The 14,530-nt window shown below is 42.3% G+C and overlaps 1 protein-coding gene across 3 annotated transcripts in view; it reads right to left on the minus strand.

Annotated features, from left to right (window-relative positions):
• Window positions 1-14,530, minus strand: part of CDC16 (cell division cycle 16) — a 28,176-nt gene that overhangs the window by 2,851 nt on the left and 10,795 nt on the right. For all 3 annotated transcript variants that reach the window (XM_067713632.1, XM_067713633.1, XM_067713634.1), the window contains 6 exons: window positions 13,401-13,526; window positions 7,544-7,696; window positions 6,192-6,255; window positions 3,667-3,728; window positions 2,635-2,770; window positions 950-1,040 (listed from right to left, as the gene is read on the minus strand). In XM_067713632.1, coding sequence (XP_067569733.1) covers window positions 950-1,040; window positions 2,635-2,770; window positions 3,667-3,728; window positions 6,192-6,255; window positions 7,544-7,696; window positions 13,401-13,526 — 632 coding nt within the window. The remainder of the gene's footprint in view (window positions 1-949; window positions 1,041-2,634; window positions 2,771-3,666; window positions 3,729-6,191; window positions 6,256-7,543; window positions 7,697-13,400; window positions 13,527-14,530) is intronic.

Below are 14,530 nucleotides of genomic sequence, written 5' to 3' on the forward strand. Positions count from 1 at the left end.
GTCCCCTGCATTGGCAGGCGGACTCTCAACCACTGCGCCACCAGGGAAGCCCTCGTTATGGTTTTTATTTCACTTTACTGATAAGTAATGATACTGAGCACCTTCATTTATTTTATAATTACCTGAATAACGTCTTTGGTGAAATTCCTGTTCAAGTATTTTGTCCATTTTTGATGGAATTTCTACTCATTGTAGGATCATGCATAGGACTTTTTGTATTCTAGACGCAAGTTCTTTGATGAGTTTATGTGTTGTGGGGGACTCCTCTCGGTCTCTAATGTGCCAGCTTGCTCTCAAGTTTTTACTTTTATTGAAGCCTAATTTAGCACTGTTTCCTCTTCTGCTTTTACACCCTGTTAAAGAAGTCTTTGCCTACCCCAAAGTCCGGCTCTCAAGATGTAACCTCACTGCAATGCTCTTTCCCTTACAATGTTCATAACTAAGTGGGCACCCAAGTACAGCAACTCCATACCAACTTACCTTATGACTTGCTAATCATTAAAAAAAATTTAAAGAATTACATAGCATTGTAATGTGAATGTAAGCCAACTTAACAGTCCACTGAAGTGCAAAGATTTACATGCTATGCTCTGCATTGTAAAATATTAAGGCAAGAGCCCTTTCATTTACTTATTAGAAAAATCTGTCTTAAGATTTTTTTCAATTATGCAATTAGATTGATTGTTGTATATCACAGTGCTTTACACATATTCTATAACTGTATTTTGCATACAGCAAGTACTCAACTTTAAACTGAATGGATACTTAATGAATCATTAATTTCCACATGTTGTTCCACTGAAATAAATGGAGTTTCTTAATATTAATGTAGCTAGAATCATTAGAAAGATGAACTTAGAACTTTACATGAGAATTTGAGAAACCTAAAGAGATACACAACAATCTAAAAAATGGAATACAACGTCAATAAGAATAATTATAATCTTACCAATATAAGCTTCAGAATCACCAATGTACATTTCAATGCAATGACCAAGCATTGTAACAGAAAATGTATCATCTCGCCTAAGACCAAGGGCCTGCCAGAAAAGATTCAGCACGGTTATTACAAGAAAATTCGTCTCCTTCTCTTTGGTGTAAAACATTCTCACAGGACTCGTTTCTAAATACTCCAGGGAACCCAGGGTCGAGGTAGAGGGAGGCTGTTAGTGAGGATACAGTTAACATGAGTAGCCAATAGTTGATGACTGTTGAAACTGGGCGATGGGCATGCGGCGGGTCATTACACTATGTTATTGTTTACGTTCGAAATCCCCTCCTCCAAAAAGATTTTAAAACCTGTATCTCCACAAAAAGCCTTCAAAGACTTCTGTATTAATTAAATCATAGAAGAGAGGTAAATTGCACAATGTTCAAATACAGACATTTGAAAGATCACAAAAACTATTAACACTTCTAAACACTTCTGCTGCTCAGAAAGTATTCTGCTGCTCACAAAGTATTCTGGTTATCTCAGCGGCACTTCAGGACTTCACTCTACCTGAAAATCTCTAACCAACCTTTGAAAATCAGTTACGAATCTATCACTCACAAATTTATCTTTGAAATATTGCATTTTCTCAAATTTTATCTCTTTCTCCAAAAACAGTTGTTTCATCGATTCTAAGACGCACATTTTTTCAAATTCTAGCATTTCTGAACTTGGGAAGTCTTTCAACAGGTGGATTCTTACTACTGCTGTCCGCCGGGCACAGCCATGATACGGGAGTCTGTGACAGCAATGTGGGCTTGGCGGCCACACCAAGAGCACCACAACCCCCTGAAGAACACCTACAGAAGATACTGGACTTGCGGTTGTTGTCTAACAACCTTTTGGTGACACTTTCTGACAGAGCCAACGTCTCTGGCCGGGAGGAACCTGAGTGAAATGGGGCGTGTGCACTGGCACACGGACACAATTTTGGGAAAACAGGAATGACCACCTGGTACAAAAGTGATTTAGAAGGAGCAAACTCTGAATGGGAAGAAATGAATATCTTAACTATTTATTTAACTTATACCTTCTTTTTTATGTAGGTAGTAAAGTGATCCCTGATAAAAATCTATGTCCTAATATGTCCAAAAGAGCACTTTTTCTAAGTACAGAAAAACTACGTGACAGGAAGGAATTATGATAAAGTGTAAACGGCAGCGTATTTTTGTGTGTGGTCACCTCGCTTATTAACGGTGGCTTAGAGCTGATGAAATACTGCATGTGGATTAAGGGGAGAGTCTTTCCCAGTGATGAATGCACAGGCTTTGTTCATCTACAAACATGATCTAAGGGAATTACTTTTAAGTCATAAATAGAAAGAATGGAGTTCCCAAAGGGCTCCTCAGATGTACACCCAGCTCAGCTGTGCTGACAAACACTCCTGGACACTTGTGTTTCTCACTGACACTCAGGACAAGGTTCACATCTGCTCTAATGTGAGGAGTTACTACACGACATTCACGGACTTTTCTGTGCAAAGACAAGAATAAAATACAAGGTTGCCTGAGGAGTTTTAAAATGTAAATTTTAAACTGCACTTCTCTAAAGTAACAAAACATTGCCTAGAAAACGTCTTTTAAAAAAGTGGTAACTGTTAACCAGATTTAAAGTTAGGTACAAGCAAAAGACGAAAGACGTACTGTGTGGAAATAGTCCACGGCATTTTCAAAGTTGCCCATCAGACTATGGATATACCCTATGGCAGAATAGGTGGACGCATTCTGAGGAATCAACACCAGTGCCTGCCGGTGGTAGTCCAAGGCTTCAGCATACTTCCTGGGAGAGAAGACGAGGGAGGAGAGGAGAACAGGAAGAAAGAGAGAAAGCAGTCAGTGGGCGCAGTGGGTACTCCTTGATGTAGCCACGTAAGAACCACTTTCCTGTATCAGAGAAACAGTCTAGATGGCAACGGTCCTTCGCATCCACTGCGTATCTTCAGTGGGTCTTCCTGCCTTCCAGCTGAGGGTGGGCACTCCTGCAGGGCTACCAGCTGAATGCCATTCTTGACCCTTGGGCCTATGCCCCATCGCACAGCAAGACCTCTTTTATGTGAAGACAAGCCTCCTACACCAGGGATGGTTAAAAGCAACCAAACTGTTTTGCTTTAAGGTCTACAGGAGTTGGAGCAGCATTTCCCCAAATCCTCTGCAATACTTGCTCCGTAAAAGCTCTTGTGAAAAAAGGTTTTGTGCTTAATAATGTTTGGGAAATGCTGCAGTTCATGACGCATAGTAAAGACTGCAAGAAATCCTGAAAAACCTGCTAAATTTTGAGTAACCTCGAGGTTCCCAAACTTATTTAACCAAAGAATCTCTTTTTCAATTGGCATCTATTATCACATCAATCATCACACCATAAAACTGGCATCTGGAGGAGAAGAGTGAGTTAGGATATGGATATGGCTTTAATTAGCTCCTACTGTCCTAATTCTTCTAAATTAATTTTGAACACTAAAATTTTTTAATCCTAGAAAATTGAAGTTATTATAATTCTCAATATATTTCTAAAATAAAATTATACCAACGGAGGTAATAAAAACATTTGTTTTGTGCTTGTTACATCTGAGTAGCCAAGTACAAGAAAGCTAAATAAAAACATGGAAAAGAGCTACACAAAATTAAGTAAACTTTTACTCACAAAGAATATTTCTGAAAATGCTTTACTTCACTTACTTAAGTTTTCTGCAGACATGGCCCAAGTTGTTCAACAAAGGTTCCCATTTGTCAACTGTTACCTGAAACAAAGCACATCAGACCCATGATTACAAGCTACTTTTCATCCTGACCCGTTTGCACTGCATGACTTCACTCCTCTGTGCGAGAGGGGCTCTCTCCTGGTGCTTGCACAGCACTAGGCAAGACTGTTGAGTTGCTTTTCCAGCGTTCCTACTAGAAGCCACTTCCTGCGCGTTATTTTATTAGCGCTATTCTGTCAAAGAGCCCACCTATGCCAAAGAACTTCAGATTTTGCACCTCCAGCCCAGAGCTTTCCATCTGCCCAGTAACGTTGCTACTTAGCAACTCACAAGCACTTCAAGTCCAGCACACCACATGCTAACGTCTTATCCCCTCTCCCCTGTCAGCCCAGCTCCCCGACCTCACCCCTCTGGTGCTCTGCCACTCAGCACACAGCACCACGTCACCCCTGACCCCTCCGGGGATGGCGTATCAGCCCCCTCATCAGAACGCCACCCCCATCACTAACACGTCTTGTCTGGGCCCCATCATATGAGTCTGACCACGCCACCTGTCTTAAAGCTCCTACTGTCCTGCCACCTCTCGACAAGGTGCAAACTCTAACATCATCTTCAAGGCCCTTGAAGACCCACACTTACCCCTCCTGCCCCATTTCTTGACGTTCTCTGTGAACTGAAAATCCAAGCCATACTGAGTTGGCTCCAGTTTTGCACATACCATTCTCTACATCTGAAATACCCCCTTCCTTACTTTTGCCTGGCTAGCATCCAGCCTTTAGGACCGAGGTGTATTTCCTTGAACCCAGAAGGCCTTCTTGACCGGCCATCAAGTCTGTGTGGAGTCCTTTACTTCCTCAGTCACAGCCCTTTCTGTGCACTGTATTATTACTGGCGATTTATTTATCTGCACTGATCTGAGGGCATCAACATCAAACCAGTTTTCTGTTGCCTCCCAACCCCTAGCTCAGAGCTTAGGACACAGTCGACACGCAGCAGTAAGTCAGAACTAAGGGAATAAACAGACCTGGTCACACCCTCTAACTCCCCTGAGCCCAGCTCTGGAAGGCACTGCCCATGTGAATGAAACAAACCCTCTACGATTCTTAGGCACACCTGCTTTCCTGGGCTACTCTGACATTTGCTGCAGTTTACAACTAAATCACACAATATCTTCCCCTCCTCATATAACTGTTTAATGAGCATTTTGAAAGTTTAATAGTATTGTGCTTTTGTATTTAAACCATTACTTTAAGTGTCTGCAAGAATCCAAAGTGTCTTCTGATCATCAAAGATGTATATAATTTCAACTTCAAATGTGGTTTATGACAGTGCATCTCAAACTTTTCTGTGCATGAGAATCACCCGGGGATCTTGCTAAAACTGCAGATTTTGGTTCAGCAGATATGAAGTTCTGCACTTCTAACGAGCTCCCAGGTGACGCTGATGCGGCTGCTGCAGTCCAAGGAGCAAGGTCCTAAGGGATTCAATTCTTTGAAAATGGGCAAGGTGATAAGTGGCCACCCTATATCAACAGAAACACATGCATTATCCCGACCACCCAAGACTGAGCTGTGGAAGACCTGCTTTATATACATACGTGTGCAAACACACAGATATATAGTGTTTTTAGGTTCACATGACAATTAAGAAGAGACCAAAATAAACAAAGCTGTGTCTACAGGGACAAATAAACCGCCACCTGGCAGGGAGCCCAGGGGAGCTGTGTCTGTCTCAGTAAAGAGGAACTTATAGCCAAGGAAGATGTATGCTGTGGGCAAGTGTTCCTGGGGGCAGGAACAGAAGGACACTGGGAAGTGATAATCAGAACAGAGTAAGACAACACAGGCGTGAATAAAAGAATCAGGAACCAAAGAGCAACAACATGCAAATCTCTGACCTACAGAAGTTTACAGCGTCTCAAACTGTCAGCATTTAATATAATACCAGTGTTTACACATCCATGATAGCTGGAAGGTTAATTCATGAGCACAAATTCACGCACCTCTCATGTGACAGAACCTGGTTAAAGATCTAAATATATACTAAGTATCAGGTAAGGAAGAGCAATGATAGGTCTAATTTTAATGACATGTGGCCCCATTCCTGCAGAAGTGGGATCTGCTGCTACATGTACCCATTGGTCAAAGAGGTTCTAGACAAGGACAAGTCAGATGCTACAGTGCCTACCAGCTTCCATGTATCATCACACATTCCCTGTATCAAATAATCATGGAATATACTCTGATTACGCCCACAGATCAAAACTAGAGCCTCTTAAGAAGCAAAGAGCCAACACCTACCCTCTCAATTAGAAAGACTCATTTTGTACCATGCGACAAAACACTTCATACCATGACAAGTCAAACATTAACAAACATCTGCTATGATAAATATTAGGTTATTATATTCTAGGTAAGACAGACGGTCTAATATTATCTTCCTCATTCAGTACTAAACACACTTATGAGTGTGTGTGTGTATTACAGATATTATATAGAATACCTCATTCCCAATTGCTTTAATTTTTTCCAAAGCATCGAGAAACCATTTTTCCGCTGTTTTCCATCTAAAATAGAGGGGGAAAAAGTTGCAGTTTATTCAAAATTAGCATGTATAAACATTTTAAGAAAAATCTGAATATCTCTTTCCAGTAATATTAAAATGAAATGAGGTAAACTTCTGTAAACAGTTTTTTAAAAGTCAAATTTAAGTGAGATAAATGATTACTTTTATGGCATTACCATCACGAGAGTTCAAGATTTTAGGAAATACAGCATCTTCTCAGGAATCAGGTTCCATAAAGGCACTGTTAACACTACTTTAGCCAACACCAAACCACTGCTCCCAGGGGAAAAGCTACAGTCCTCTGCTCACACGTTCACCACCTGTTCAATGTACCTGGTTTCACACGTGCTTCTGTTTGGCAACACCTTACTTGACGTATATTGCTGATCTGTTAACACTGAACTCACAGCCAAAAGCGCTGTAACTGATGCCTGAACAAAGCTTATCTAACACCTGTATCCTGACCAAGGCATATCTCAGCCTTCCTGAGCTTAGGACACTAGACAGCACTTTGGCATTCCGCTTGGGGATCATTTTAAACTGTAAAATAACCAACATAAAGCACAAAAAAGGGAAAAGGGCATAAAATAGACTACAAATAAATTGACTGTATATGAGATTGTTACTATAGATTATTTTAAAAGGCTCCAAACTCTTTTATAAATATTAGATAATCGAATTTTTAGAATACACACAAATGCCACAAAAACACTACAGTAGTACTAATCTACTGTTTTAAAATTTAAGTATAGTTCAGTGCAAAGGACTACAGAGTCCCCTCTTTGAGTACAACACTGAATTGCTTATTCTATAAATATCCAAGACTACAGTAACCTCAACTACTGACCAGGAAACTCAGAGACTGGGCCATTCTAATTGGCTTAATTTTTGGATTATCTGCAAAGGAAACATTTTTGTTCCAAAATTGTAAGAAATCTTTCTCAAATGTATGAATCCAATTCCTAGTCAACAAAGAGACGACTAGGGATTCTGCAGTGTCTCCAGGCCACCCTGAGGGGTCCAGTGACTTAACAGAGTTGGCAACAACTGTCCAGTCCAGGACCTAAGAGCTTGTGACAGCCCACAGCACAGAGGACCAAAACCCAGGTTTAGTATTTTTAAAGAATTCCAAGATAACACTCGCTATTTTCGTTTTTTACCTGTTCGCCTCCTTCTCCTAAAATGAAATGTCTGTGAAGAGCCACTCTGATGGGCTAAACTCTGGTGACTGAGGTTTTGCTCTCTGTACAAAAAGGAAACAGAGGGGCCTCTGGCCTTTCAGTACTTACTCTCCATTTTGAAATGCGACCACGCCAACCTCATGCATAACAAAAGGGTCTTCTGGTGCGATGCTTAGAGCTTGGCCAAAGAATCTTTCAGCCAATTTTGAGTTATTGGTCAATCCATATTCTAATCCAATATAAAGCATTGGCAAATGACACCTAAAAATATTGGAAAATTTCACATATTCAACACTCAAAACTTTATAGTTCAGCAGATTTCAAATCCTGTCTGCAAAATAATTTTAACATAGCCAAAAGTAGAGCGCTTACTTGTTTTCTGACACTTCATTTACTAATATTTAATGAATATCTAATAGGCTCTTAGACTAATCAGCTGCCACTTCTAAAATCTACCAGCAACCGATTCACCCTTACTTTTCATTATTCTACAGTAAAGAGACAAAACAAAACCCCTGCAAAGCAGAAGGGCAGGCCCCACTGTGCCAGCACCCAGGCCCAGCCAAGACCGCCTTCCTCCCTCACTGACTCAGCAACACAGACCCTCATGGCTGTGCTCAATTCCACTTGCCTCTATGCAGCTGCTTCGGACTTCCAGCTAGACCACCCCCCACCCCTCGTGTGAGTCTCCACTATCGGTTATTATCAGTGCTATGCTGCAGAGCTCTGAATTATGTCATGTGTATTCTACTCTCATACCCTCTGAAAACAGTTGTAGGCAGAGTAACTAGTTTTAATTGAATTTCCCTCTCTTCACCCTGTCAGACCAGTGATCACAGTAAGATAACCTTTCCCCAAAGATGGATCTGACAATGTCAGTGAATACTGACTGCCTGGCTGGGAGGTGCCCGGGCTCTAATCTAGAATCATGACTGAAGTTACAACTGTAGCATCTACAGAAGGGTCATGAAGAACCTTTATGGATGTACCTGGAGGAAATATGAAATGCACAGGAAGGAGCTCCAAAAATCTATTCCTCGGGCTTCCCTGGTGGTGCAGTGGTTGAGAGTCCGCCTGCCGATGCAGGGGACACGGGTTCGTGCCCCGGTCCAGGAAGATCCCACATGCCGTGGAGCGGCTGGGCCCGTGAGCCATGGCCGCTGAGCCTGCGCGTCCGGAGCCTGCGCTCCGCAACGGGAGAGGCCACAACAGTGAGAGGCCCGCGTACCGCAAAAAAAAAAAAAAAAATCTATTCCTCCATAGGAGCAGCAAGAACACTGCCAACAATTGTCAAAATAAACATTTCTAGAACTTTGCAAGTTAACCAAAGGCTTACAACAATCTGAGGGGTATTTATTCTAGAAAAACAGCTGAATCTCAGTAAGAACAGCAAACTCTATGACATTTAACTTGTCTGATTCCCATCTCCTTTTCCCCAGCTCCACATTAGCCTAGAAAATCAGCAGTCTGACAGCCACTGGAGGGGACAAAAATTAGTTTGGAGCTTCTGAAATACCCCACAGAGACCTGTCACTATTTGACATATCTAGCAGCTCCCTGGAAAAGCCCCATTCACAGCTGTCTTATTTGACCTGACTCAGAGCTCATGCAGAGAAATGTCTACCCCCAAGGCATTTGTTGAAAACAATGTTTAACATTAACCTGAGGCAGCTACACCAGAAGGCCACACACAGGACCATATGCACACACAGGACCATATGCACGCACAGGAAAGGCTGGAGAAGGCCCCAATCTCTCATCTCTGGATGCCCCTGAGGCTCAGTGCAAGCAGGAATTGAAGAGGGCTAAGGCAGAATTACCAACCATGGGAACACTGAAGACATGCCCCTATACACGTACAGGGTCCTTCAGAAGAGGGGGGGAAACTCGGCTCAAGATATGAAAAGAAGCCCTGAGCTAACTGAGCAGAGGCTTCACTGGCCTCAGATGACAAAGGACACAGACTTTACAAAATTTTTAAAAGCCCAGCAAAGTCACCAAACAGCCACAACAAACAGCAACAACAACAAACCCTGGGGTGGTGTAGGGTAAATGTCATTTCCAGAATTGCCACATTATATTACTTTAAACGTCCAGTTTCAACAAAAAATAAAGAGACACGGAAAGAAACAAGAAAGTATGGCAATACATAAGGGGATAAAAGCAGGCAATAGAAACTACCCTGGAGGAAGACCATACACTGGGTTTACTAGAAAAACACTTTAAATTAGCTATTTTAAATATCCAAAGAACTAAAGGAAATTATGTCTACAAAACTAAACTATGAGAACAATGTCTCACCAAACAGAACAACAAAAGGTAAAAATTATAACAAACGATCAGAAAACCTGGAGTTGAAAAACAAAATAAATAAAAAATTCACTAGAAGGGTTCATCAGCAGTTTGAACAGGCAGAGGAAATCATCAAACATGAATAAGGTCAAATGAGATTACCCAGTCTGAGGAACAGAAAGATAAAAGAATGGCGGAAAACAACAGTCGCATCGAGTTGGGAGACACCACCAAGCATCCCAACATGTGTGTAAAGAGAGCCCTGGAGGCGAAGGGAGAAAGTAAGGGGTAAAGAAAATATTTGACACCAAAGAACATGTAGGCCAAACACACCCCAAAGCTCAGAAAACTCCCAAGTAATCCCCACCTAGACAAACCATAGTCAAACCACTGGAAAACACTAAATAAATATGTAGATAAACATCTTTAAAGCAGTAACAAAATATAACACGTGAGATCCCTGATCACCTGACTTCTAACCAAATACCCGGAGGCCAAGAAGGCAATGGATGACACTCAAAATACTGAAAGAAAAAGGACAACCAAGAATTTTATATCCAGCAAAACTATCCCTTGAAAATGAAGGTGAAATTAAGACATTTTCAGGGACACAAAAACTGAGAAATTTTGTTGCAGACTCACCTTACAAGAAATACTGAAGGAAGTTCTTAAGGGTGAAAGAAGTGACCCCAGACAGTAATTCAAATCCACATGAAAAACACAGCACCAGTAGAGGTGACTACATTTCATCTTTCTTCTCTGGACTGACTTAGAAAGCAATTGTGTGAAACAGTGTGATTAGGCCTAACGTATGTAGAAATGTAATGTTTACCACTAACGGCACAAAGGAAGTGGCAGGAGCAAAGCTGTACTGGGGTAAGGAAGCGACACCAGACAGTATCTCAAACCCACAAGGACAAATGAAGAGAACTTGAAATGGAAAAAAAGGTCAACATAACGAACGACATAAACATACACCTGCTTGCGTTTCGTCTCACAGCTTCTTTGAAAAACAACATTACACGCGGAAATAATCATAACAACGTATAACTGAGAGAACTTGTTGTTAGCAGACCTGCCCAACAAGAAATACTAGTAGGAGTCCTCAATCTGAAATGAATGGACACAAGAGAGTAACTCAAATCCACAGGAAAAAATAGAGTTTAGGCGAAGTAACCACATAGGTTAGGATAAGACAGTACCAATGTATTTTTGCCTGCAACCCTTCTTCTACTTGCTCTACTGAAATTGAGTTGGTGCCGTAAAGTAAGAATTACATTTGGTTTTTGTCTCTGGTTGCTGGCACAGGGCTCCTAAGAGCCCTGGGATCTCCTGAGTGAGAGGAGCGTCTTTTGTTAATGAGCCCCTTCTGATCACACCCAATTTATGCTACTGGGGTGACTCAGAGTGGGGCTGGTTACCAGGAAGACCGAGTGATGAGAGGACTGGAACTTTCAGGCCCACTCACAGACCTCCTGGAAGGGAGGCTGCAGCCTAAGCTCTATAAGAACTCTTGAACAGTCAGCTTCAGAAGAATTCCGGGTTGGTGAACATGCTGCGGTGCTGGGAGGGTGGCGCCCAGAGGAGCGGAGGCTCCACGCATCCCCACTCACGTGCCCTGCCCTATGCATCTCTTCCCTTTGGCTCTTCCTGAGTTGTATCACTTATAAGAAGCAAAACCCTAGGAGGGGGTTGCGGAAACCCCTGGTTTGTGGCCAGTCAGAAGTACAAGTGACCCAGGACTTGCGATTGGCATCTGGAGTGGGGAGGGGCAGTCTTGTGGGACTGGGCCCTTAAGCTGTGAGGTCTGCACTAACGCTGGGTAGTTAGTGTCAGAACTGAATGGACTTGTAGGACCCAGATGGTGTCTGGAGAAGCAGAGAACTGGTTGTTAGTGTTGGAAAGTACCCCAGTCAGTATTAATCCAAACTAGATTGGATAAAAGCTGTTCTGGTGAAAAAGTGAAACTGAGAGAAAAATGTTTATCCTGATGAGCTGATTTGAAAATTTAATTAGAAAAGTGTCAGACTGGGAAACATTAAAACATTAATCATGTCATTAATTATCACTGGTTTTGACTCTTAGCTAGTAACTAATAACTAGTAATAACTGTTCCTGGGCTTGTGAGCACCCAGAGTAGCAAAGTGAAATTAGCAGACTAGCATTTCCTCATAAGAAACAACCCACGGGAAGTTATCATTTGCTGCCAGTTCGCCAGATTGATGGATCGGGGGTATGGGCAGACACCGGAGCCAAGCTTCAGCAGAGCACTGGAAAGGGTCTCGCATGTCTTGGTGACTAGGATGGACTGGGTACGAGGACCGTTTAGATGGATCAGTAACTGGCTGAACAACTTTAATCTGGAGGATTACTCTAGTAATATGTTAGTATCATGGACTTATGGACTGAATGTATGTCTGCCCCCAAATTCGTATGTTACACCCTAACCCCCAGTGACTATATTCGGAGAGAGGGCCTGTGAGGAAATAATAAAGGTTATGTGAGGGCATGAAGGTGAGGCCCTAATATGGCGGGGCTGGTGCCCTTGTGCGAGACACTAGACCTAGCTCTCTGCCCTGTGAGGACACAGTGAGAAGGCAGCCGGGAAGAGCCCCCCACCCACCCTCCCCGGAACCCAATCAGCCAGCCGGCCAGCCAGCCTTAGAACCGGGAGAAAATAAACTGCTTCTGCTTAAACCCCCCAGTGTATGGCGTTTTGTTACGGCAGCCTGAGCTGACGAACGCAGTCAGGGAGCTATGTCTTTTACAATATTTTCATGGACAGCTAGTTAGATATCAAAGTCATACATATCAAATTTAACATAACCAAAAAAGCTGGCGCCATAAATAATATAGATGCAGAACTGGGTGCCAAAATGAGCCTGACAGTCTGGAAAGGTAAAGCAAACCTAACCAGATGAAATTCAGTCAGACAAGTTAAGGCAGCTAACCTTCACTGAGTGCTTTCTATGTGTCTGAAACTGGAATTACCTCAACTATCCCTCACAGCAAGCCTAGGTGTTAAGTGTTGCCATGATTCCTTTTCTTTAAGAGGTACACGGCTGGCCGAGATCACCAGGCAGTCTGGCTCCAGACCAGCCCTCTGCACCCCGGCACTCCCACTACCTCTCCACGCAGAGGTGGGGCGGCAGACAGCAGAAGCAGCCGCACAGGAGAACGAGGCACAGTGAAACCGATGGCAAATCCAAGGAGTCAACAGGAACGACAGCAATTCCTGCTCCCCAAAGTACCATATGCTCTCAGGGCACACCGGCCACTACCAACACATCTAACACTGATATAAATCTACAACACCGGCAGACTCAGTCCTGAACCTGAGTACTGCACTGAGCCACGTGAATACCTTCTGGACATAAGTAGGATGTAAATAGTAACTTTGCTCACGAATACTCTCATTCTTACATGAGCATGTGTAAAACAGCTTCCACCCTATCCTGTTCCCTGAGCCTAACTTGTTAGTCCCCTTTTGTATTGGTTAAGGTAAACTGCTAGGCAAAATCACCACACCAGCTTCTTTCCCTCTCACTTCCATAGTTATTTCACAATCATAAGCTACTAACATGATACATTATTCTTTTGTTCAGTTTAACAACCAATGGCAGAGATAGTAATAATAACATTTCGCTTTGCTTAAGCAACCTGCTCTGCGCACCCTTTCATCAGCTGCGCTGCCGTGAAGTAAGCAGCCATCGCTTGGTCATGTTCACTCTCAACTGCGAACGAATGCCCATAAGCGATCCAGGCCGGCCCGTAGGTCTTCTCCAGCGTCGTAGCTTTGCTAGAACAAGAGATTCCATTCGAGTGTGTAATATTTAGTCTCAAACTGTTAGGTTAATTTTATGTAAGTTCATGGTTTCAAGGACATCAGAATTAATGAATGAGTTGTCAACATGTTAAACACTAATGTAACATTTATGTTAATTCACTTGAAATAAAATGTTTAATAGTACAAGCAAATTTTTAAGTAATTTTAGGAGACGTCCACAACTTCTTAGGTACTATAGTGGAGCCCATTAGCTTTCTGTATAGAATTTACAAATGTTACTTAATCCAGGAGCTTCATTTCAAAACCTAGTAGATAAACGGTGGTAGCAGCAACCACTTAAGGAAGTGTGCCTTATACGCATCACCTAATCCTCATAACCTTCAAGATAAGTTACTATTTATATTTTAACGATAAGTATACTGAGGCTGGGAAGATTAAGTGACGTCCTACAGATGATTAAGAGAGTCATGCTGGTTCTGTGGACTGGACTATTTACATAGTCTTAAATAGTCTTCAACCAGGTGACCCACAATAATAAAGAGAACACATCACAAAACAAACACAGAAAATACAAAAGGGGAGATTCCCACTTCTCAGCATTTTATTTTCTAAGTTTTCTTTTACCCAAATGTTCCCTGTTTCATGTAGAATTCATCACTGAATAAGCACACTAAGTCAGAGAAGCATAGTTCAAAGGAACCATCATAACATGAAGCGCACCGCTCCCGAAAAGAACACGAGCACCCTTCTTCTAAAATGCTTAGCTGCCCACCAATCAGAGAGCTCGCCCTAATGCTTTCCTAGTGCAGGATCCTCTCCTGTCATCTTAGCAATTTTCCTAACAAGGCTGACATACAACGACATCATTCCCATTTTCACAGAAGAAAGGGAAGGTAGGAGAAATGAACTCTCCCAAGGAATTATAGCTAGTAAGTGGCAGAATCTGGATCAGAATTCAAGTCTGTGTCCAAAGTTTATGAACTTCACCACAGATCCATTTTCTATTTCGTTCACAT

The sequence above is a fragment of the Pseudorca crassidens genome, chromosome 18 (genome assembly GCF_039906515.1).
Source record: "Pseudorca crassidens isolate mPseCra1 chromosome 18, mPseCra1.hap1, whole genome shotgun sequence".
In the NCBI taxonomy this organism is placed as follows: Eukaryota; Metazoa; Chordata; class Mammalia; order Artiodactyla; family Delphinidae; genus Pseudorca; species Pseudorca crassidens.